This window comes from Tubulanus polymorphus, chromosome 5, assembly GCF_964204645.1.
Source record: "Tubulanus polymorphus chromosome 5, tnTubPoly1.2, whole genome shotgun sequence".
In the NCBI taxonomy this organism is placed as follows: Eukaryota; Metazoa; Nemertea; class Palaeonemertea; order Tubulaniformes; family Tubulanidae; genus Tubulanus; species Tubulanus polymorphus.
In genome coordinates, this window is record NC_134029.1 from 24,552,707 (window position 1) to 24,575,814 (window position 23,108).

Below are 23,108 nucleotides of genomic sequence, written 5' to 3' on the forward strand. Positions count from 1 at the left end.
CACTGGTCACCTGACCTAGGGTTAGGGTTATATGCCAGTCATTGGGACCTGTGATGTCACTGGTCACCTGACCTAGGGTTAGGGTTATATGCCAGTCATTGGGACCTGTCACTGGTCACCTGACCTAGGGTAGGGATATATGCCAGTCATTGGGATCTGTGGTGTCTAGGGTTATCATTGGCTGACCTGGGGCTAGTGTCAAGGCTGTCAAACTATAAACAGGAAATAGATCCAGGGAGAAAACAATTACTGATGAAAGGAAGATATTTTTCAGGTCCCGTATTTAATTGATTAATGAGGATTCATATGTGATTAGTGTTGAGTTTGTTGAGACAATGAGAGGAATATATAAACAGTGACAGTAGTGAGAAAGAGCCGACCTATCTCATATAAACTTAAGAAGTGAGATATTTCAACCCTAATTTAAAAATACTTAGCTGATAACAGAAAGAAGACTGCGTGCTTACTACAGAACAGATTTCCCCAGATTTTTCATGCGATAAAATGTCAGAAATTTTCCTACTCGATTATCATAAATTTTTTGGTGATAAAAACTTACAGAAAAATAATTGCTGACGTCTGGCGGTAACGTGATATTATAAACAACCAGTGAGAAATTGAATGTATTCGTTAGCGGGATACAACGAGTTACATTCGTTAAAGTTTTACCGGAATAAAACTTGGTATTATTCGAATCATAAACAAGAGACCTGGAAATATATACAATAATTACAATCATTAGTTTGAGATGAGGACGGAATGGGGAGTGGGAGGGGGAGAGAGGGGGGGATTCTTACCCGTGTAAAACTGTAGCTCTAAATGGAACGATTAATTTTGCCTCTTCATTTTTAGTCTTGATGATTATATCTCCTCTCCATTGGTGCGCGTGCAAAGCTTTGGCAGCTGAAATAAATCGAACAAATATTCCACTGAAAACTGACAGAAATTCATCATTTATTATTTGTGGATATTTCGTACTGATTCCCGGACGAGATGTCGCTCATTTATCAACATGAACTTCATAACGAGCATTCGTTGTATGCAACCCTGGATTATAGAATATTTTACCAAATGACGTAAGATTGCCTGACAGCATTGACTAATTCAAAATAAATCTACGAACACGGCTGTTTTGCAAGTAGCGTCTGAGCATGGCCAAAAGCATGGCCATAACATGGAAGGATGCTTCACATTTCTATATCACAGTTAGCATTAGATGTGAGGGCTAGGATTAAGCTGAAATTCTGTCAGTTTGAGCAGAGATTCTCTCTGTTTGAGCTGAGATTCTCTCTGTTTGAGCCGAGATTCTCTCTGTTTGAGCCGAGATTCTCTAGGTTTGAGTCGAGATTCTCTCTCTGAGCTGAGATTCTCTCTGTTTGAGCTGAGATTCTCTCTGTTTGAGCTGAGATTCTCTAGGTTTGAGCCGAGATTCTCTCTGTTTGAGCTGAGATTCTCTAGGTTTGAGCCGAGATTCTCTCTGTTTGAGCTGAGATTCTCTCTGTTTGAGCCGAGATTCTCTCTGTTTGAGCCGAGATTCTCTCTGAGCTGAGATTCTCTCTGAGCTGAGATTCTCTCTGTTTGAGCTGAGATTCTCAGTTTGAGCAGAGATTCTCTCAATTTATACCTGTTAATGTAACTAGTGCTACTGGTGTACGCCGTAAAACGCCTGGTAATAACTTCACCGGTCTAAAATCCACTGTAACAGCTGGGTTACTCTCATTTACTGATACACTCTACAATTAGAATTACGTAAAATTATAATACATTTTCACTAATCCGGTGTTTATAGATAATCGTGATCAAACGAGTCTATGTTGAAACGATAATCAGGACGGCCATTTTCCGCCCATTTACAAAATTCCCTGAGTTTTCACAGATTTTTTTTCTAGATTTATCTGATTCCCCGAGTTTTCCAGGTTTCCAAGGTCAGTGGCCACCGTGATAATTATCCCACACAATACAGAAATGATAAACCGAGTTTAAACGTCGAAATGTTTCCTAAACTTACCGTTATATGAATCGGTTTCGTGCCGGAATTGATGAGATTTAATCGTAACGCTTTCGGTCCGTCCAACGTACGTAGAATATCAAAATCTAACACATCTACCGGTGAATATATACCTGGAACTAAATACAACAAATAACTATACACTTACTGCAGCAGACAGGGAGGGAGGGGGGTTGTTACACGGGGTTCTATGATTGAGACTTCAGAGAATCCCTAGGGTTAGGGTTCAAAGTTCAACAGTTTTCAGATAAGTTTGAATCTTAGTTAATCGCTGCCAGCTATGAATATATACTTGTACCTCCGGTTCTGTCACCAGTGACACTACAAATATATATATTCATACCTGACTTATTTACAGTTAGATATTTGCTCTCAGCCACACGGGAATGACACAGTTCCTGATTGGCTGAACAAATTCAGCATCATTCTCATTGGTCATTTCAAGCAAAGGCTGACTATGAAACAACTCCACTGCCAATGTACGAATATATTTGTAGTGACAATTGGGGGCGCCACCACCCAATCAAGCTGGCGGTGAATGTGTAAATCGTGATGAGGGTGGATTGTGGAACCGGTATATTACCTGATGATACTTCCACTTCGACAGGTAGAACAAGTGTTTCTGTCGGATCGTCAGTTTTATTAGTTTTTATACGTATGAACGCTGTATGATTATTCGCATTCCTTCCGACGAAACTTGCTTTCATCACAGTTTTAGTTTCATACGGAGGAATCTCCTAAAAAACAACAATACACGTGACGTGTCTGAGGCTTGATGAAGAAAACGGCGTCTGGCTCAAATCTCAAACTTACCCATAACTTTTTAGGAGCTTCTTTTTCACCCGAAGGTAATTCTAAATGTAGGTCACCTCCACTAGAGTACATTTCAACCACCTACGCACAAACACAGGATTATATAATGAGAATTCTTAATCTAAATGTGACATGGATGAACTCAGAAACAAGACCTCAAATCAGCGAATTTTACAATGAATATACCTCAAATTGAGGGGAGAATATCCCTCAAATTGAGGGGAGAATATACCTCAAATTAAGGGGAGAATATACCTCAAATTGAGGGGAGAATATACCTCAAATTAAAGGGAGAATATACCTCAAATTGAGGGGAGAATATACCTGACAATGAGGGGAGAATGATTTGTAACTGGGTATCCTGTGAGGTCAGTAGGTTTATTATTATTTACCTGTAACGAGGTTCCATGTGGATTGTGCATGTTTATTAGTGGCGAGAAACTACTATTTAATGGAACTTTAGCTCCTAAAAACGGCTGTAACCGGTATGGGTTCGGAGTACCGATACCAAACACCTGCAAAATACAAATAAACAAACACTATCAGTATCACTCTATTCAACACCTTCAATTCACATTAGCGGCGGCCAGTTACGCAGTCATGGTTTATATTCAAACCCAGTCTAAGATGATTAAAATCAAATTAACAATTTAAGATCAGTTTTAAGATTAAAAATCACTTTAGGATTGCGCTATCGGGGCCAGAACCAGAAATAAGTCTTTGAAACGGTTTATCGAAATAAAAATCAAACATTTGGGATGACTAGTTCAATAATTTTCAGATATGGCTCCCTAAACATCGAGTTTAAATTTCATTAAAAATGAACTGATTTTCACAATGAATAACCCAGTGTTTTGTAGCGCCATCTGGCGGTGCGTGCCGGTACTGAATTGCAGTAAAGCGACTATTTTACCTGATATCTAAAAGTGCCTTGTGATGTATGAATATACAATGTATTTTCTACATTGCCGACTTGACGCGCTAGAAATACCACATCAAACGATGTATTAGCACCTGGTGGTACGATCTACAATTAAAACACAAACAAACACTTTCATTATTATAACGCTTTCAAATAATTCTGCTGATTCAAAATTTATAACGGAAACATTTTCTTTTTTTTTACAATAAACATCATCTCGAGTAGATTATCAATACATATATAACATGCCTGGGAACCATGAATGAGTTCTCAGTAATTCTATTATCTTTATATTAGTTCATGGAAACGACGTGTTGAATAAAGAGAGATAGGGGGGAAATAATAGTAATTTATTAAAACTTCCTGGTTCGTTTAAATACAGTGTGTGCAGCACGCGGTGCTACGGGTAAACTGTATCGGATAACGCGGTGCTACGGGTAAACTGTATCGGATAATCTATTGAAATCACTTCCTAAATGTTTTGAATACATGAATATCATAAATTATCATCATCTGTGTTTTTTAAAATGAATTTAATGCACGTGAATTTCACACTATTCGTCTCTATCAAACACCAGTCACGTACGGATCAAAATTTACACCATGTTTTTTTTTTTTATTTGCGAGTGTGTGATAGATCAGAGATCAACGTGTCATCTGCGGAGACTGCACTTAGTAAATTGAATTGGAAAAACAAAATTGACACTAAAAATAGCGGAGACTTCAGTAATGTGATGATTTAACCCCTTAAACTACGAACGTCGTAGAATTGTGGCGAGCCGGAGTCGCGGAATCCGGGTCAAATAATTAAAACAATTTAAATTAAAACAAAAGCGCTTTCTTTTGATCGGGCCTTATTTATTACAACTCCGAGATGAAAATAACTAGAAATACTATTTCTTAATTCCGACTACCATCGGAATGAGCCATGACCTGGCGCCACCATCCGGTCAACCACGCGAACTGGTGAACGTTACGCCATATTTCATAGAAAATCAGAACTAAGTTTGTCTCATGTGCGTACATAGACTTAAATATTTAGTACATTGAATTGGAAATACAAATTTGGGATTCGAAAATAGGGATGACTTCAGTAAAGTGAGACGACTCATCCAAATGTTTGATGATATGTATCAATGATTTTAAGGGGCATCGCGAGTAACGTTTCAATCCATACCTTATCTTGGAAGAATGAACAGTGAAAATGCACCGTGCTTCCCGATATTGACAATAGGTGGAGACTGTTCTCTGTATCTGTATTTATTAATAGAACCTGCTCCATTTTAGGCATTCCGACCGCCCTGAAACAAAATCAAGACTCTAAGAGATATCCGAGATAGACTTATATTCGCTATATCGAATCTATCTTAAAGATTGAAATAAAATTCTGATAAATCAATTTAGGAAGCAATACTCACTGTTGATGGAAGTCTAGTAAAGGTGGTTGAAATTTTATAGGATTTGACAGTGAATTTCCATCATACTGGTTACTGAAAAATATCATTAACAAGAAAATTAACTTGAAAGTTTATTGAAGCCTTGAAAAATAACGTATATTACTTAATATCGTCGACTATGGATAATGTATTATAGATTATAAGGATCAATAATTCGAATATATCGATATTTGAATGGAATTGATATACTGATGACGTAGTGCACATACTCTCAAAAACAATCATCAAAATTTATCAAAATCAAAATAACACTAATCAAATATATCTAGTTAGAAAAAAAAACCGCCAAAATTCACAATTGTAATAGTTATTTTGAGACATCAGTATTGATGACTTAATGCACATTAAATAATACATCAATGTATATATGATAAACATTACTGTAACGGTTTTTACAGGTTTTTACAGGCGTCAAAATTGAGACAAGACGATGAACAGGAACCAGACACACAGCCACGTGTTAGAACCTTACTACATTATCACCTTTATAGAGTAATGTATAATCAATTGATATCTATTCGCGATAGGAAACAGAGAGAGAGAGAGAGAGATGGGAGGGAGTAGGGTGGAGACTGGTAGAGCTATTAGTGGACATCTATATAAACTACTGACATAACAGTCTTAACAATCAGTATCAAACTATCAGTGTAACACATCACATCACATCATAGCTGTGAGGGGGAGAATCTACCTCTCAATGAGGGGAGAATAAACCTCAAACTGAGGGGAGAATATACCTCAAACTGAGGGTAGAATATACCTCACAATGAGGGGAGAATATACCTCAAACTGAGGGGAGAATATACCTCACAATGAGGGGAGAATATACCTCACAATGAGGGGAGAATATACCTCATACTGAGGGGAGAATCACACAGCTCTTGAGGAGACAGCGAACTAGCTGGAGGCGAATTCCAACATTGCTCCAATCATGGAATTAAAACGTCCATGCTCAAATACAGTCACTCTTGACATTGACTGTAAAATCATGATTACGATATGTATAAGTGTATATGATACTGATAATGATTTATTTTTAATGTCTATTGAAATGATAGCCGATTGTAGCTGAATTCAAAAACTACCACATTCAGAAAATTCAAATAGAATCCGAAATATCATATTTCAGATCTGATAATATCATATTCCTCAGATGCGAGTGATTAATAATTTGTCAGGTAGATGAATAGTGAAGTGGCCAGCAGCCGCAGCAGCAGCAGCAGCAGCAGCAGGCAGGGTACGTGTCATGTATGGAAGCCTCGTTTTGTTACCGCAGCAAAGGTTTTACATCAGTATTGAGATGAGCTTGCTGTTACTATGGAAACATTAGTAGACTATTGACTAGTGTACGCAGAGACCAGAGAGAGAGAGACCAAGGAGAGACTGGGGAATGAGAAAGACCAACGAGACGGGAAAAAGACCAGAGAAAGAAGACAAAGAGAGAGAGACCAGAGAGAGAGAATCTTTGTTCCACATTGCTCAGAATTTGACTCAAAAGACAGTGGAAGTGGACAAATTTGTCAAACCAGATCCAAGATTCACAGTAAGATACTGGGATTCAGAACTGACAATACTGTGGAACTGGATCCAAGATTCACAGTAAGATACTGGGATTCAGAACTGACAATACTGTGGAACTGGATCCAAGATTCGCAGTGAGATACTGGGATTCATAACTGACAATACTGTGGAACTGGATCCAAGATTCACAGTGAGATACTGGGATTCAGAACTGACAATACTGTGGAACTGGATCCAAGATTCGCAGTGAGATACTGGGATTCATAACTGACAATACTGTGGAACTGGATCCAAGATTCACAGTGAGATACTGGGATTCAGAACTGACAATACTGTGGAACTGGATCCAAGATTCACAGTGAGATACTGGGATTCATAACTGACAATACTGTGGAACTGGATCCAAGATTCACAGTGAGATACTGGGATTCAGAACTGACAATACTGTGGAACTGGATCCAAGATTCGCAGTGAGATACTGGGATTCAGAACTGACAATACTGTGGAACTGGATCCAAGATTCACAGTGAGATACTGGGATTCATAACTGACAATACTGTGGAACTGGATCCAAGATTCACAGTGAGATACTGGGATTCAAAACTGACAATACTGTGGAACTGGATCCAATACCGAGATTCAGAGGAGAGTTGAAGATAGAGGAGACCTTACTAATCAAGACCTAATTTACATTTTAAACAGCCAGGTACCCATATATATATATATATTATATATATCTGCATATAAACTCAGCTTCAAATAATGAATTTTGACAACATTGAGGCAGCAGCAGGAAGTATTTATAATTGGAAATAGATATGATTCTCCTTTGAATAAACCAGTGAGAATTAAACTCTATATATCCATATGACACGAGAACCACAAACTCGTCAAACCCGTTAAATCTGGGTCGGCTGTATCCGGATTTTGGGTCTAATCCTGGACAATATTTCCTGTCCACTTGTTCATCAATACACAAGGAAATGATTTTTAATCCCTGGTAAACAGGATGAATTTTGTTGATCCGAATTAAGCGGATTCTTCCCTAGTGACAAAATACTAACTCAAAGAGAAACCAGACTCAAATTTGTGAAACTTACTTTAAATCAGGGAATGGATCATCTGAAATAACCTACAAATAAAACCAAACAAACATTCAATATACATTTGAATACTCTAATATTTAATTAGTAGTTTAACTACACTAGGTCAATTGTGAATGAAGAATCTATTATTCATAATTCTGAAGCTAGACTTGTCCAAAAATAGTGTCCATGAAATACAATACAATTCAAACAAACATGATTGGTTTATTACTACGGCAACATCATATTACTAGACTGGAATCTTTTTAAAATATTGACATTTAGAATTTAATAGCCATAGATTTGAAAATAAACTAATCGTTAAGCAGGGCTCAGTAATTTAGATATTAGTGATGTTGATTATAAGGAGTTGTTTATAGTGGTAGATTAAAGTAAAGAAGTGAGTCAGCTTGTATATAACAGCTGTGACACACTAGTCAGTCCTCTCTAACCATTCCATACCTTAACTCAATAATAACAGTGAACTGTATTCTATATCTGCGAGAAGAGATGAAACTGCTGCATGCAGTGTTTGAAACATGCACGTCTCCCGAGATACTCTTGCATGGAGGGTTGGTGACACTGGTAGGATCCAGTGATACGTGTCAATAACAGAGAGTCAGTGACACTCATAAGATCCTGTCAATCACAGGGAATCAGTAATACCTGTAGTGGTCAGTAACACTCACAGGGAATCAGTAATACCTGCAGTGGTCAGTGACACTCACAGGGAATCAGTAATACCTGCAGTGGTCAGTGACACTCACAGGGAATCGGTGATACCTGTAGTGGTCAGTGACACTCACAGGGAATCAGTAATACCTGTAGTGGTCAGTGACACTCACAGGGAATCGGTGATACCTGTAGTGGTCAGTGACACTCACAGGGAATCGGTGATACCTGTAGTGGTCAGTGACACTCACAGGGAATCGGTAATACCTGTAGTGGTCAGTGAAACTCGTAGGGAGGGTCAGTAACACTCGTAGGGAGGGTCAGTAACACTCGTAGGAAGGGTCAGTGACACTCGTAGGAAGGGTCAGTAACACTCGTAGGAAGGGTCAGTAACACTCGTAGGAAGGGTCAGTAACACTCGTAGGAAGGGTCAGTAACACTCGTAGGAAGGGTCAGTAACACTCGTAGGGAGGGTCAGTAACACTCGTAGGGAGGGTCAGTAACACTCGTAGGAAGGGTCAGTAACACTCGTAGGAAGGGTCAGTGACACTCGTAGGGAGGGTCAGTGACACTCGTAGGAAGGGTCAGTAACACTCGTAGGAAGGGTCAGTAACACTCGTAGGAAGGGTCAGTAACACTCGTAGGAGGGGTCAGTAACACTCGTAGAAGGGTCAGTAAGTAAATCTCACCTGTAATGGAACTTCATCCATCATATATTTCAATTCATTATTATCTGTCTGAATAAAAGCTGAAAAGGAAAAAAAAAATTAATTCATTGACTGTGTGCGACAGAGAGATCCATCACAAATAAAACTCCATGAATGACATCATTAGCTAGTACAGGTCCTAATACTGGCCCGTAACGTCCTGCGTAGGGCCCTACTACTGGCCCGTAACGTCCTGCGTAGGCCCTACTACTGGCCCGTAACGTCCTGCGTAGGGTCCTACAACTGGCCCGTAACGTCCTGCGTAGGGCCCTACTACTGGCCCGTAACATCCTGCGTAAGGCCTGGTAATAACAATATCAGACTGGTTCTCCTCACTGATTGACACTCAGTCTTACTGAGTTTGTTTTTTATTTCTATATTTAGCGCATGATCTAAAAACTAATTCAACTATAGCTGTAGACATAGGACTTGTATTGCACAATATAAATCAGCCTGAATTGTATCCATGTAATTCATGTTTACGGCCACAAATAAAAACAAAAAAATTGACTTGAAAGTTTATTGACGCCTTGAGTAACAACAATTGCTTAATATTGTTGACAATAATATTATAGCTTACATAATATCAAGGATAAATGAAGTTATTTTGGAATGAATATATCGGTAATTGAATTGAATTGACCGGTAACTAGTCTAGCCGCCGCGATATATCGATGTGGTAGTAGGGCCTAGTGCACATCCTCTCAAAAATAATTATCAAAATTTATCAGATATTAAATAAGATTTGTGAAATTACAAAATAATGCCAAAATTCACATTGAAATGCCAATATTGATGACATAGATGATAGTGCAAGTGAACTCAATGCGCATACATTGATACTTAGTAAACCACGTATCAATATATATATATACACGGTCAAAAATATGTTTAGCAAAATGAATCTAAGAATCCAGGATTCAAATCTCTGTAACAACTGATTAAACAATCAACGATATGAGGGCCTACAGGTATCGACTGTCCTGGTGGATTGTCCAGCAGCAGGTGACGACAGACATTTGACATTGACAACAGTGCAGCACTGTCAACTGATACACAGCCAACCACAGTGATTATTTCTGTCAAACTGACTTGACAGTTCAGTTGTCAAAGATGTTGTGTAAAGAGGGTCATTTATTGGCTGGAGGCAATTAAAAAACTCATCTTTAAATGCTAAATATTCAACACTCAACAGAGTAATGACAGACTAAAGCGGTAAATTTTGCCTGGGTAGAAGTTAACATTTTTGAGTAGTTAATTTCTTCCAGTGAGCCCTCCTCTCCTCGTCACCAGCAATCTTACTAATTAAACAATCTCATACCTTGTCCGGGACTTTCTAATCCATTTACGTGCGTAGTTTTGAAGTATAAAATGTTAGCTATGAGTAAAATAAACGATAATTCCAGGTTGCTCATCGTAGAGCTGGTCTTCCTGTGCTGCTGTATATTCGCCATGCTGTTGTAATAATGATCATCACAACACACTGAACAGAAAATACGTCATTAGTTTCACACTCTACACCGAAACCAGTCTCAATATCCAACCGCTTATAGATATCACTCAACGTATCGGAATATTTCATATAAATCGCTCGTGGATGAATAAAAAATGAACTTCGATTTAATTTTATTTATTCAGAATATTAAATACGAAAATAATATATGCAGTGCGCGGATTACAGGTCGGTCGTGCAACCTGAGCAACGTGTTGAGAAATGGGTAGCTCCGAAAATATCCGAATCGGGGCACCCTGATAGAACCCTCGTTACAACAAACTAATTGTATAAAACGACTGGTTGTGACTAGTAAATAGGAAAGTGCTGAGATTTTGATAAATCGTTTTTAAAATAGTAAATTAATAATTTGGAATAAAAACTGGATTGAATTGTACATTAACAGGTTTTCAGTAATATGATACGGACATCAGCCCCGCCGACTCGACTAGAGGAGGTTCGAATCCCAATCAGTGTAACAATCTGACGCATTTTCACTTGCTAACTATTATTCTGTCAATCTGAGAAATAGATTGTGAAGGTGAGGTTTATATAGATTCATCTATTTTGTTAGACATCTTAAAAACAGTTGTATATAGATATACACAAAAACTAGTTCACGCCTCACCCTCTAGGTGGAAGCACCGTACGGTTTGGAAATAATTACCCTACGAACCGGCGGGCCGGGCACTTACAGTTGAGTTTCATAGGTAATTAACTTCATCTTACAGAATAATGACATCAGTTCTGTTGGGTTTATGCGACGCTATTGTTGGTGAAACTGACAATCTAGATGCGAAAATTAACAAGATCGGAGGAAAACCAGTGAGTATTTGAGATCTCCCCACTTTCCCCCGCCCTCAGCTGAATGGACCATTCAATGGTGCTTGTATTGTAGTGTAACGTTTGTATATTTCAGGATTGGTATAATTTGAATACTGGTATCACTGAGTCGTTTGCTCCACGCTGTACTCACTGCAATAAGGCACTGATTCTAGTCCTACAACTTTATTGTCCTTTAGATTTATCTGAATACCACAGGACGTTGTATATATTCGTGTGTCCCTCAAAAATCTGTTCAAACCAACAATATGGGTAAGATTCAACAGCCAGGCCAGTAACCATCCCTGTCTCAGCCTGTAACCAGCCCTGTCTTAGCCCCGCCTGAGCCAGTGAATGGCTATGCCCGTTTCAGCCTGGCCCAGCCAGCATTAATTATTACATTCCTACTTACACTGCTCTTCAGACTACTTAAATTTTCTTTAGGTGGAAAGTATTTCGATGCCAAGTAAAAGATCATAATTTCAAACTGAAGGAAAAAGAAGATTTACCAGTAAAGAAATCAACTGATTTATGGTGCGATGGATCAGATGATTGGGGTGATTCAGAGTGGGGAACCCAGCGCGATGGATCAGATGATTGGGGCGATTCGGAATGGGGAACCACTACATCCGCTGTAGATCAACAGACTATCATCAGTTATGCCAGTATTACTAGTAAATCAATAACAGGAAATCAGGATGAGGATATCAATGACAAACTATCTGGAATGGCAATCACTGATGAAGATGACGAACCAACAACATCAGCAGAAGCAGCAGTTACCGAATGTATTCCTGAAGATATGATGAATATTGAACAAGCTGCGTCAGTGTTAAATGTATTGAAATCATCGACACCAGAAACTGAAATGAAGGTAAAACTAAGAATCGATTTAAACCACTAATAACAGTAGAATGTTACAGCGCTGATCAGTGCTTCGTACAAACACTATCGTTATTGGTCACTTGTGTAGAATTTATCAATGTTTTTCCTACATTTGAATTTACTGATAGGACGTAGATGATGAACTAGTGTCGTATTATATCAATGCAATTGAGGAACCGACAGACACCAATTCATCGACAACTGATAATAAACATATCACTGATTTACTCAGGGAATATTCACACAGAGAAGGGGTTAATGTCAGTGAATTATTGAACCCACAATCTGACAAGTAAGTTAAATCATTACCGGGTTAGTATTTAGTTAGCGACTGGATTTCATATGAAATATTTTCCTCAGATTTCAGGGAAGTTCGGCAGAGAAATACGAGAAACCATCATTTAATCACGGAGATGAAATATTTCACAAGTTCACTAGAAGAATGTCCCGATTTCCACAACAGTGTTTAAGGTATACAACACTCAGTCATTAGTTTAGTTAGTTACCTTATCGTTGGTGGTAAGCTCTTATAATCGGATGGGCTTATGTGGGTTGTGAAAATATCCATTCTAAACTAAACCACCAGACAGGATACTACCATTCATTCAGACAATGAATTTGTCATTCAGCCAATAAGTCAGTATGGCAGTAAGAATGTGATTATTATTTTCAGATATTCATGGAATGGTGATCCTTTACTTATACATAAACACTTTACTCCTCAACAAACAACGTGCAAGTATTGTAACAGTAAACAGGTTTACGAGATGCAGTTGATGCCAGGTCTTATTCAGTTTCTCAAATATCAAACTTTTAATGGTCAGTATTTTAGGATTTGTCTAATGCTCCGAATTCATTAATTCGTTTCCACCAACTATGATTTTCTACTGCATCTAAAATCAGGGGTAGCTTTATCGATTTTGTAATCTATGTATTGATATGAATCTATGTACTGAATACTATTGCTGTGGAAAAGAATTCGGCCTTTAAATATCGTGTCATATTCAATCATTGTATAAACTAATGCAATAGCTACGGACACATAATTTTCAAATGGTCCAACTTAATTCCATTGGCAAAAGTTTGAAGTTCTGGACCCAGTTCCACAGTTCTGAGTTAAATTTGTCTCAAGAATTAAAACACTGAAAAAGAACTAACTTTAACTCTGAGTTAACTCTAATAACTGTCAACTGTGGAACTGGATCCTTGGCGAAAAAAAAATCATCAGTGGTTTCCGCGAGTATTATTCTAGCGTCTATTATTTATTGTTCTATTTACAGGTGACTCTGCTGCTGCTGCTGCTGCTGCTGCTGTCGTCGTGGAGTTTGGTACTGTGTTGATTTATACATGTATGAATAGCTGTTGGAGCGAAACGGATTCAGTTAAAGAAGAGACTTGTTTATTACAACTCGATCCAGATCAACATTTGTTTAAAACGTGAGACGTGGAAATAAAAATGCCTCGATATTTTACTTGAACTTCGACTCTCTCGTTTTCTTTCACTCGATAGGAATGAAAAATATCAAATACAAAACAAATAACAAACAACTACTTAAATCATTTTACTTACGATAATGTATATATAATATATAGTATGTATATAAATTTATTGTCAAAAAGACATTTGTACAAATATTATGAAGTTTGGTACATGTTTAAAATAGCATTAGAATAATTGATCAAAGGCAATAGAGTTTTCTGACAAAATATACATCGTAAATAGAATACAATATTTAAAAGCATTTTTATAAATCATAGGGAATGGACTTAGAGGAAAGGGAGATATCAGTAGTATAAAGTGCAGGTCTGGTAAAAGCTTTAGGATAAAGATAAAGCTGTGTATAATAATAATAATAATAATAATACAATATTTGATTGGCAGCGAATCAGAGATTGTCATGATTTAAACGTCTCGTCTTGTTCCGTATAAAGCTGATAAAACTCCTTGAGCGACAATATCGGGGAAACCACCTGAAATATATCAAATTATAAACATGCCACCTCTCTTATTTACTACTAATTCATGATGTGTTCATGAAGTACTTACGCTAAAGATATATACGGGACCCTCATGAATATACAGGGCTGTACCTGGCATTTGAATTTTTTGGGGGCTGAGATACCCAAAAAAGGGCTGTTGAATATAATATAACAATAATATTTACAGAGACGGCACTTTTCCCAAATTTCTGGGGGCACCCGCTAAATATAGCCCTGGTTAACCTCGCCTACCGGGACTCGCAAAATTGGTCCTAGGTCGGCAAATTCCAATAAGTCAAAAAAATGATTTGGTTTTTGTCTGAGCTTGTCAAAAGTCTGAGTTGACTATGTGCGAGTAAGGGATACAATGTACTTCACTAAAAACCTGTGTTTAATTTGGTACCTTTATTATCATTTTGTATATTGTGCAGTGATATATTAATGACCGGCTGGTGAGAAAGTTCCTCTTCTTCTGATTCATATTCATCTTCTAACGATCTGAGAAATAAAACACGACATCGTTCTTTACGGAATTAAATTCATCGCAGTCGATGAAATAAAATAGAAAATTCAATCTCTTACTCGGTGCTATCTTCTGTCATATAAATCATCGATTCAATTCCTAGAAACATCAATAAAGATTTAGGAACTGTTCCTTTATCTACGATACCCTGAAAATAATAGCATCGATTTCACATTTTCATAAACGCACAGCTCTCAATCGTTTAACATCGTTTAAAGTTTTTTACCTGTAAATAATTTTCAAAGCCTTGACGTCTTTGTTCGAGGATTTTAGGGTGATATTTGAGAACGTGTTTGGGAGGAAATTCTGGTGTTTTTATGATTTTCTTCAACTGCAAAATAAACGGCAGCGTAAACAGGAGGGTGAGGATGACAAGGCCGAGACGAAGGGGACACAACAGCTACAGTATCTGCTGTATCGTATAAAGCTGATTTCTATCAAATACCTTTTTATGAACTTCTTCAAATTCACTGTATCTTTTCTCAATTACGTGACATCTTCCAGATAGATAAACTTGTATACGAAATACCTAAAACATTTATTCACCGATAGATAGACAGAACATAGAGATAGGACAGGTTAGTCTAGTACCTAGCAGTCGTGGGAACCGGTAAAAACGACTGGTATTCAGACTAAGGACAGGTGGCTTGTTGAGATCCGGCAGAGTATAGAGAATATTCATCATTCGTCATCCAGAATCTTCATCATTAGACGTTCATCGAAGCCCCAGATTTTGAGTCAGAGTAACAAAATAAAATAGAATCATGACTCACAGATGACCAGTGATGACTCCTCCGCAAAAATTATATTTTCAACTCATTGACAATCATTGATTTAAAATTAGGGCCTCAAATCATGAGTAATTAAATGTACAAAACTGACCGTGTAACTCGATCTGGAATCCTCTAATCTCCTGGAACTAGGTACAGAAACTCTGATCATTGTCGACCATAAAAACAAACAAATACTTCGGAACTGAAATTATAAACACTGCTGTTGTCCGTCCACCATTTTAATTAGGTCACATGATCAACGTGCCGGGCATGTAAATGTACAGCCGGGATAGATTTCTATATCCACCACTCAGCTGGGATTCGAACCCAATAGTCTCACACGGGGTGGATGTTGTGAAGTCAGGCTGTATTTATAATAGGGCGGAGCAGCGGGAATTTTAACTAACTATTCGAGCATGCGCAGTGTGATGGGGATGGTTGAAATAAAAGGAGAAATAAAAAAATGACGCCGATCCTATCGGGCGCAATATTTATCGAAAGCAGCCCTACATATCCCATCGGCCGAGATGATAATGGAATTTCAAGAAAATTCGATCGTTAGGCGCGCGCTTGGACACTCATTGAAACCCGTGTGTCCAGTAAGTCTGTCCTAAACTTAAAGCTAAAAAATGATAATCAATTGTTTGGCACAGCGCCGAGGGCGATTTATTTGGCCTGAAAAATATAGAAGCCTCCCAGGTGCATTTCCTGAATTCAACCAGTAAAATTTAACATTCAGCAACTCCTAAGAGTTACTACTGATTTTTTTCCAGAGTCTGGAATCACATTGTTAAAAGATTCCGCTTGGCCCTGCCGTAACGCTACGAATAAACAACCGATTCAATATCTCACAGTGCACGGTTTCATAGAGCGCTACTGGGGTCAATCACCCAGTGGCCAGTGTTCCGTCAGATAAAACGAATTGAATTCAACGGTTTATTTTCAATATTGGACGCTAAAAGATTTGTACAATAACAGTAGAGCAGCAGTGACACGTGTGTAGATATAACTGTATTTCAGTCTGTACTTACAGGACTCGCCGAATATAATCTAAATGACGTGTTTATGGTTCAATGATTTTACTATTCAAACAACAGTGGGCTTCGTTTTAGATCTATAACTATATACAAATTAGGCCATTTACATATATCACAGCATACCATCCAAAATAGGACCGGAACACGACGAGTTTTTTCAGAAGGTAAGATACTACTATGATTACTGAAAATAAATTCATGTTTTGCAGATATTTTTTTCAAATTTGGGTCATGCTCAAGGACTAACGAGGGCTGGTTCCATAGTCATGACTTAGACTTCAGACCGGTCTAAGACCATCTCAGTTCTATAGCCAATCTCGACTTAAGATCAATCTTTAAATTCAAGACCGCTTTTGGAAAGTTTCGACTATGGAACTGGCCCCCAATGACATACTGCAAAGCTTTTGATTTAAGATTTAAGGCTTAGATTTAAGATTCAAGGCTTAAGATCAGTTTGTCTTAGTTGAATTCAAACTACCTAGCCATCTAACTCTAAACCAGTTGTTGCCATTGTGCATTGGGCCCAGTAGTAGGATTGTAGCCCTAGTTTTGTAACCGTCGTAAGCTATAGATACCGGTAAATATGGGTTCGAAGGAACCCGGTTATAAAAGCATTATTTTCTGTAGCCCGATCCACGCAATAAACAGTGGCTCGCCTGGGATTAAAAAGCTATAAAGTTCACGCTTCACAAACATTTCTATTCAGAGTAGATATTTTTATAGAGCTCATAATACGGTAAAATATCATTATTTATTACGTGGTATTTTATTCATTGATTGAACAACAAGTTATCGACAATTAATCGGTTTTTGGCGTTGAACGAATTCTTTAAGGCGCTCACGTGTTGTTTGAATTGTGTCTGGCAGGAATAAAATGTTGAATGTCAATGTTTAATACCGATATAATACAACACAATACAATATAGGCCTAATACACCTTGCAGTACTAGTACTATATATCTCTTGTTCGCTTTGTTTGGGCGAATTTTTGTTTTTGTGCATCGGCGGTTTCTGAACTGCAGGGTACTGTTGGGTCTCCGAACTGCTGTGTTCAGTCAGAAAAACTTAATTATTTTCCCGGTAAAAACTGCAAAAGAGTAAAATCAAAGATTTAGCTTGTGAAGTTGTTGATTTGTTTATAGAGTTCTGTGAGCCGGAGCCGGTGATGATGTGGCAATCTGAGGGTGAATTGTTATGTTGGGGCTGCGGTGAATTTGGGCAACACGGACATCCACAAAGCGGCACCGTAGCAGCTGAAAACAGCCACGTTTCAGGATTAACTGATAAACGGATTAGGATTATCGCGTGTGGAGGCAGTCATACTATCGCTGTTACGGGTAAGTTTAACTCGTTTATCATTTATCTGATATTTCAACGATCAATTCGTCCTGTGACGTCACAACAAAAATCTTTAGCGTGAAAACAGTCGAATAGAGATTATCCTAATTTTTAAAGAAATATCGCGAGGTTTTCATAGCTATCAGGTATAGGATAGTTAGTTTCCTAATTTTCTGATGATTTTGTTGTGTGGCGGTAAAGATGCTCTAGGAGATGCTGCCTCGTGGTGTTAGATACAGACACTAATAGCAGCATGTTCCAGCCGCATCCTACCTACTCGTGCCATCTATCGCTTTATTCAGGAACAGGAATTAAACACAGGTCAGTTTTAATGTTATAGACTTGTTAAGTATTGTTTGACACATGGGCACTGTTTATACAGCAGGTCATTTGAGGGAGTGGGAGCCTGGTGGAGGGGCAGGTCGCGAGAGGGCAGGAGCCTGGTTCTGATTTTGTGGGCGAATGGACAGCGTATCACGATTTGTATCACGATTTTGGTTTTGATGAGAAAAGTGCGAATAAACTTTTTACTGATTCAGAAAATAATCAAAATTTATGGATTATTTTTCAGTTTCGTGTTGTATTTTTATAATGAATCTCACTGAGTCTTTAAAAATGGAAGCTTTAGTTGAATTAGTTGTAATATTTTCGGTTAAATGATCTGTTTGTGTCTCATAAAAACATATTATTCACCACTTCAGAGTTTATACGCATTTATTTGGGTAAACTGAAAATTAGAAAGATTTAAAACGCGTATTTCCAGAAACTTTAGAAACTTTACTACAACAATAAGAAGGAATGATGTGAAACCAGATTGAAAGCGCGCGTGTCTTCAAGACATTTCATATATCAGCAATTTTCTCGAAGATTATTGCGCGATTTGTGAGGATATGCAGACGAGGAAGTGCCGGGGAGGGGGTGAATACGTGCTGGGATCTAGTGAATTCAACCTAATTAAGAAGCGCGCGCTAGAGGCCTTTAATTTACATGTATCTATAATCAGCCGACAAACCACACGTAATTCTAACTGTTTTATTCCATCATCACCAGAATTAATCCACGCACGATCTCGTATCTAAATTGAGCTTATTTTCAGACCGGTAAAAGACCGGTGCGGTCTGCTGCAATTAAACGTGCCATTTCTCTTACTAATTATCCCCCTCCTCATCCGCCTTCTCATCGCTGTTCGCTGAGATTTTTAGCTGTCAGAGAAATAGTTGATTAAAGGGCGGATCACGGACCGCGTTCTGGGGTTCAGTCGACGAATGGCATTTGTTTTTTTTTCACTCTTTCAAGTCATTCGTTTACGACTTATTTTGAACAGAATTTCGGTGAAGTTTCACAAAAAAGTTCAACTCGAATTTTCGGTGTGATCTATATTGGTTAGACTTCATGTTTACAATGAGGACAACAATTAAAACTTAACCGTTTTAGGCTTAAACTTTTTTTCGTGAAACTGGGCCCCTTAAACTCGAGTCTTGGTTGAATTTAAAGCTCAATGAAAAGAGTTGAATATCTATTTCCAAGTCATTAACACGTCGTTAAGTTAGTGCATGGACGTATAATCTAGTTTATACGTCCATGGTTTACCCGACACTAACCATGGACGTATAAACTAGATTATACGTCCATGGGTAAACCGACAGTGGTCAAAATGTTACTTGATTTCACGAGAAAATAAATTCTTCTTTACACGATCGTAAATATTGCTTTAATACCTATGTTTATATATCTCACGTAAATATTTAGTAAGTACGTGTTATTGATATAGAGATATGTTTGTATTTATATGAACTAAATGCTCGTCGTTTATTCACAATATTTCAACCGTGAAATGTATAAGAATATTTTTCTTTCTACACGAGATTAATTCCAGCTTTGAAAAGATTTAATTTCAAATATAAACGAAATTCATTCCTTTGTTTGTGGATTAAATATGCACTAGTTTCTCGTTAGTTTTTATATTTCGCTTTAGACAATTTACGAATAACAGAAACAGATCGAGAGTTGTTTGGATCGTATTTCGTTATCAGCAGTTCTTTTATCATACAATATTCATTCTGTGTGTGTTTTTTAATTAGAAATCTATAATTTCTATATTTAACTCGTGTAATTATGAATAAAAGAAACTCTCCACACACACCACACTGTATCGCGTCTCGTGACTGATGTAATTAAAAACCCTCGTACTTGATTAGATTATTAACTTTTCATAGTTCATGTTACACTTGATAAAAGAATTCTAAGGATTTTCAAATTAGAGTAGTTTCTTTTTTAAACTTAAATGTTAAAATGTTACCGCAGTTTTAATGTCGCTGATCAATTTTCGGCTAAAATGACAGAATGACACGTCAGTTCGTCGTCGTGTTTAATGGGTATTATACGGACTAATGGGCGACGACGGAAAATTGTTTAGAGTCACGAATCAAACTTCAAAAAGCGATAAAAACACCGCGGGTCACACAATACTTTTATTTCGACTACATTTTTCGAGTGCATTTTCATTTCGGATTTAAATTCACCGTCACTGCGGTCGTTTTCGAAATATTCCATGGCTCCGAATAAACGCAGACCGGTAAGGACCCGGAGCAGTCCTAGGTCAGTTTTATCACTCCGACACAGACCCCGGAGCAGTCCTAGGTCAGTGTTATCGTACTGCGCAGTCAGTAATCAGCTCGGTGCAGCCCTGAACAGAATAGTCCTGTATCGCCGTGTTAAGCAGATCCGGTGACCTCAGTGTTGACGGTTTTTCTGATTTAACACGAAGTGTTTGAATTGAGAAGAGATGTTTAAATCGTTGCGGTTTTTTCTTGTATCGATCGCTGATGGGATGAGGAGGGAGGGGAGAGGGAGACGGGGAGGGGGGTATTTACTCTGGTTGATGTGGTTTGATTGAACATCTATAAATCTCTATACTGATTACCACCCATTCTACAGAATAGACCGATCATCCACAACACAAAACGTCAAACTGTTCGGTGTAGATTTGAATTAAGCCGGCTTCATTTTGCCAACTATTGATTTCTAGTTTGATTCCCGATTGATACTTCGTGTCATCAGTACATATTCTAATTCATCCTGATCCTCGCTTGAAATAAGTCATCATTTTATTCCCCGATGTTTTTACTGTGAAGGATCATTTTCTGACAAGAAAATAAAGCCCTCTATAAGTGGCACTCGGCGGGTTGAAGGGTACAACAGACGTGTTCTCTTTTTGGAAATCATGATTATTCTATAAAACCAGATATCATCATTTTTCAAGGATATGAAAATAGCAGATATTTCTACTTAGGCTAATATAAAATAATACCTTGTTTCTCCTAATCGACCGGGCCATTTTATAAACTGCAATAAAATTTGCAATCAGTTCATTTCAATTCGTTGTTACGGTTCTCTTGATCATGATTTAATTAAGAAGTTATATACAGAGTAGATAGGCGACCGCGGCCGGGTCTCACTTGTAAGCTCAACAGTAATGAGATACAAGATATCCATTTTCTAACCTAAAATAAGCAACTAATAATTCTATAAAGGATTAGATTCTTTCACAAAAAGTTACACAATTGTCGGAAAGAAATTATTAGTGCTTGACGTTTTATACAGTTTAAACTGTTTGACACTTTGTACAGTTGTTTAGTGGTTGGACTCGATGTTTCTGATGTGTATCAATCATAATTTAAGTGGCGCAGATAGAAAGTGACCACTGTTCCCTCGAGGTTTCGTCCCCGCTGTTATTTCTGACACGTTACCGAAAAGCAATCCACGCATCAAACGTTCAAGAGAAATTAATCTCCATCTGGCGAATTTTCCTGGATTCTTCGATTTCACATTCTGGCGCCTTCGAAAGTTTTCTATAATCATCTGTGGTTTCATTAATTATGAATGAAAATTGAACGAAGTTCGCAGTCGTGAAGAGAGTGTTCGTTGTAAAATTCTGAAGCAGTTCTTCATTGAACATTTCTTACGAAAGGTTTTTTTATGAGCAAAATTAGAGCAAAAATGTCGAAAATTACCCAAATCGCGGCTCGCTGCTAGCTCGACCACACCCCTAACCCTAGGTCGCCCACGACCCTAACCCTAGATTCGAACCCGGGCCGTTCAGTGTGCCAGTCGGGCATGCTAACCACTAGACCACCGATTCGTAGTGATCTATTGGGTTTGTAAGATTGGCTGGTCAGTGAGTGCGGTGACCGATGACTAGTCAGGTGGTGTACACATCCGCTTTCCAAATCCATTTAATCAGCACCATCGCGATTTTAACTGCAGTTGTTGTTACTAGAATGACTGGTTAAACTCGGAGAGAGGATACCCCCTCCCTCCCCCTCCCCCTACCTCCCCATCCCCTCGATTATACAGCTGCTGCAGTCGTATTACAGTTAGCTGCGGTATTTTTGCACCCGTGAATTAATTCCCAGTTCTGTGCTGTTTGAAGAAGAGACGATTCTGCAGTATCGTTTGGCCGGAAAGAAATCTGCCTGTGTTCTGCGAAGCCTTTTAAATAATCGGTTGTATTCGCGGTATCCGGTGGGCGCTTGTTTGTGGTTAGCCACGACACAAAAGCCTTAGAAAGCGACGTTCTTCGTGTTTAGCGGCGATTGTGAACGACGCGCTGACAATAGAACTAAAGATGATTTGAAGAGAGGGAGAGAGAGAGGGAGAGAGAGGGAGAGAGCGTGTATTCATCAATGCACGTTTCATGGTCTTCATCCCGCAGGCATCGGGACTCTCTGTCTGACAATCCGGGCCCTTCGAGTGACTTTCATGCTTGTTTCAAAACGAGCTGTTTGCGACGCTTCGGAAAGACGACAAAATCCAGTTCCTGCACTAGTTATGAGTTTTCACTATAAATTCAGAGTCAAACTTTAAACCATAAAATGTGGAACTAGGTCAAGAACTGGAACTGGATCCAGAACTGCGGAATTGGATCCAGAACTGCGGAATTGGATCCAGAACTGCGGAATTGCATCCAGAACTGCGGAATTGCATCCAGAACTGCGGAATTGCATCCTGAACACAACTTTCGGTGGATGAAGTATATAGTCTTTTATTACTCTAAATTCAGTTTAGCAGTCA

General features: G+C 38.3%; 4 protein-coding genes across 7 annotated transcripts in view; 2 read left to right on the top strand and 2 right to left on the bottom strand.

The window, feature by feature from the left end:
• LOC141904964 (transmembrane protein 131-like) overlaps nucleotides 1-10,632 on the bottom strand; it is a 28,740-nt gene extending 18,108 nt beyond the window's left edge. For all 4 annotated transcript variants that reach the window (XM_074793613.1, XM_074793615.1, XM_074793612.1 and 1 more), the window contains exons 1-13: nucleotides 10,507-10,632; nucleotides 9,168-9,226; nucleotides 7,822-7,853; nucleotides 5,162-5,233; nucleotides 4,921-5,044; nucleotides 3,735-3,848; nucleotides 3,214-3,336; nucleotides 2,822-2,902; nucleotides 2,592-2,745; nucleotides 2,009-2,127; nucleotides 1,625-1,733; nucleotides 798-903; nucleotides 560-710 (exon numbers count right to left, since the gene is read on the bottom strand). In XM_074793613.1, coding sequence (XP_074649714.1) covers nucleotides 560-710; nucleotides 798-903; nucleotides 1,625-1,733; nucleotides 2,009-2,127; nucleotides 2,592-2,745; nucleotides 2,822-2,902; nucleotides 3,214-3,336; nucleotides 3,735-3,848; nucleotides 4,921-5,044; nucleotides 5,162-5,233; nucleotides 7,822-7,853; nucleotides 9,168-9,226; nucleotides 10,507-10,600 — 1,338 coding nt within the window. In that variant the 5' untranslated portion in view covers nucleotides 10,601-10,632. The remainder of the gene's footprint in view (nucleotides 1-559; nucleotides 711-797; nucleotides 904-1,624; nucleotides 1,734-2,008; nucleotides 2,128-2,591; nucleotides 2,746-2,821; nucleotides 2,903-3,213; nucleotides 3,337-3,734; nucleotides 3,849-4,920; nucleotides 5,045-5,161; nucleotides 5,234-7,821; nucleotides 7,854-9,167; nucleotides 9,227-10,506) is intronic.
• Nucleotides 10,633-11,081: 449 nt separating this feature from the next.
• Nucleotides 11,082-13,838, top strand: LOC141905813 (programmed cell death protein 2-like). The gene is made up of 8 exons (XM_074794856.1): nucleotides 11,082-11,218; nucleotides 11,409-11,502; nucleotides 11,597-11,772; nucleotides 11,944-12,373; nucleotides 12,513-12,676; nucleotides 12,745-12,855; nucleotides 13,058-13,203; nucleotides 13,665-13,838. Exons 2-8 carry the CDS (start codon nucleotides 11,413-11,415, stop codon nucleotides 13,823-13,825), a joined length of 1,278 nt encoding a protein of 425 aa, XP_074650957.1. The 5' UTR covers nucleotides 11,082-11,218; nucleotides 11,409-11,412; the 3' UTR covers nucleotides 13,826-13,838.
• Nucleotides 13,839-14,015: 177 nt separating this feature from the next.
• On the bottom strand, nucleotides 14,016-15,901 carry LOC141905962 (sorting nexin-24-like). The gene is made up of 6 exons (XM_074795092.1): nucleotides 15,770-15,901; nucleotides 15,333-15,416; nucleotides 15,114-15,218; nucleotides 14,947-15,035; nucleotides 14,768-14,862; nucleotides 14,016-14,355 (listed from the first exon to the last, which is right to left on the bottom strand). The coding sequence occupies exons 1-6, from the start codon at nucleotides 15,827-15,829 to the stop codon at nucleotides 14,288-14,290; spliced, it is 501 nt and encodes a 166-aa protein (XP_074651193.1). The 5' UTR covers nucleotides 15,830-15,901; the 3' UTR covers nucleotides 14,016-14,287.
• A 3,785-nt stretch (nucleotides 15,902-19,686) lies between these two features.
• The window catches only part of LOC141905055 (small ribosomal subunit protein uS19-like), a 251,138-nt gene continuing 247,716 nt past the window's right edge, over nucleotides 19,687-23,108 (top strand). The window contains exon 1 of the mRNA XM_074793786.1: nucleotides 19,687-19,691. Coding sequence (XP_074649887.1) covers nucleotides 19,690-19,691 — 2 coding nt within the window. The 5' untranslated portion in view covers nucleotides 19,687-19,689. The remainder of the gene's footprint in view (nucleotides 19,692-23,108) is intronic.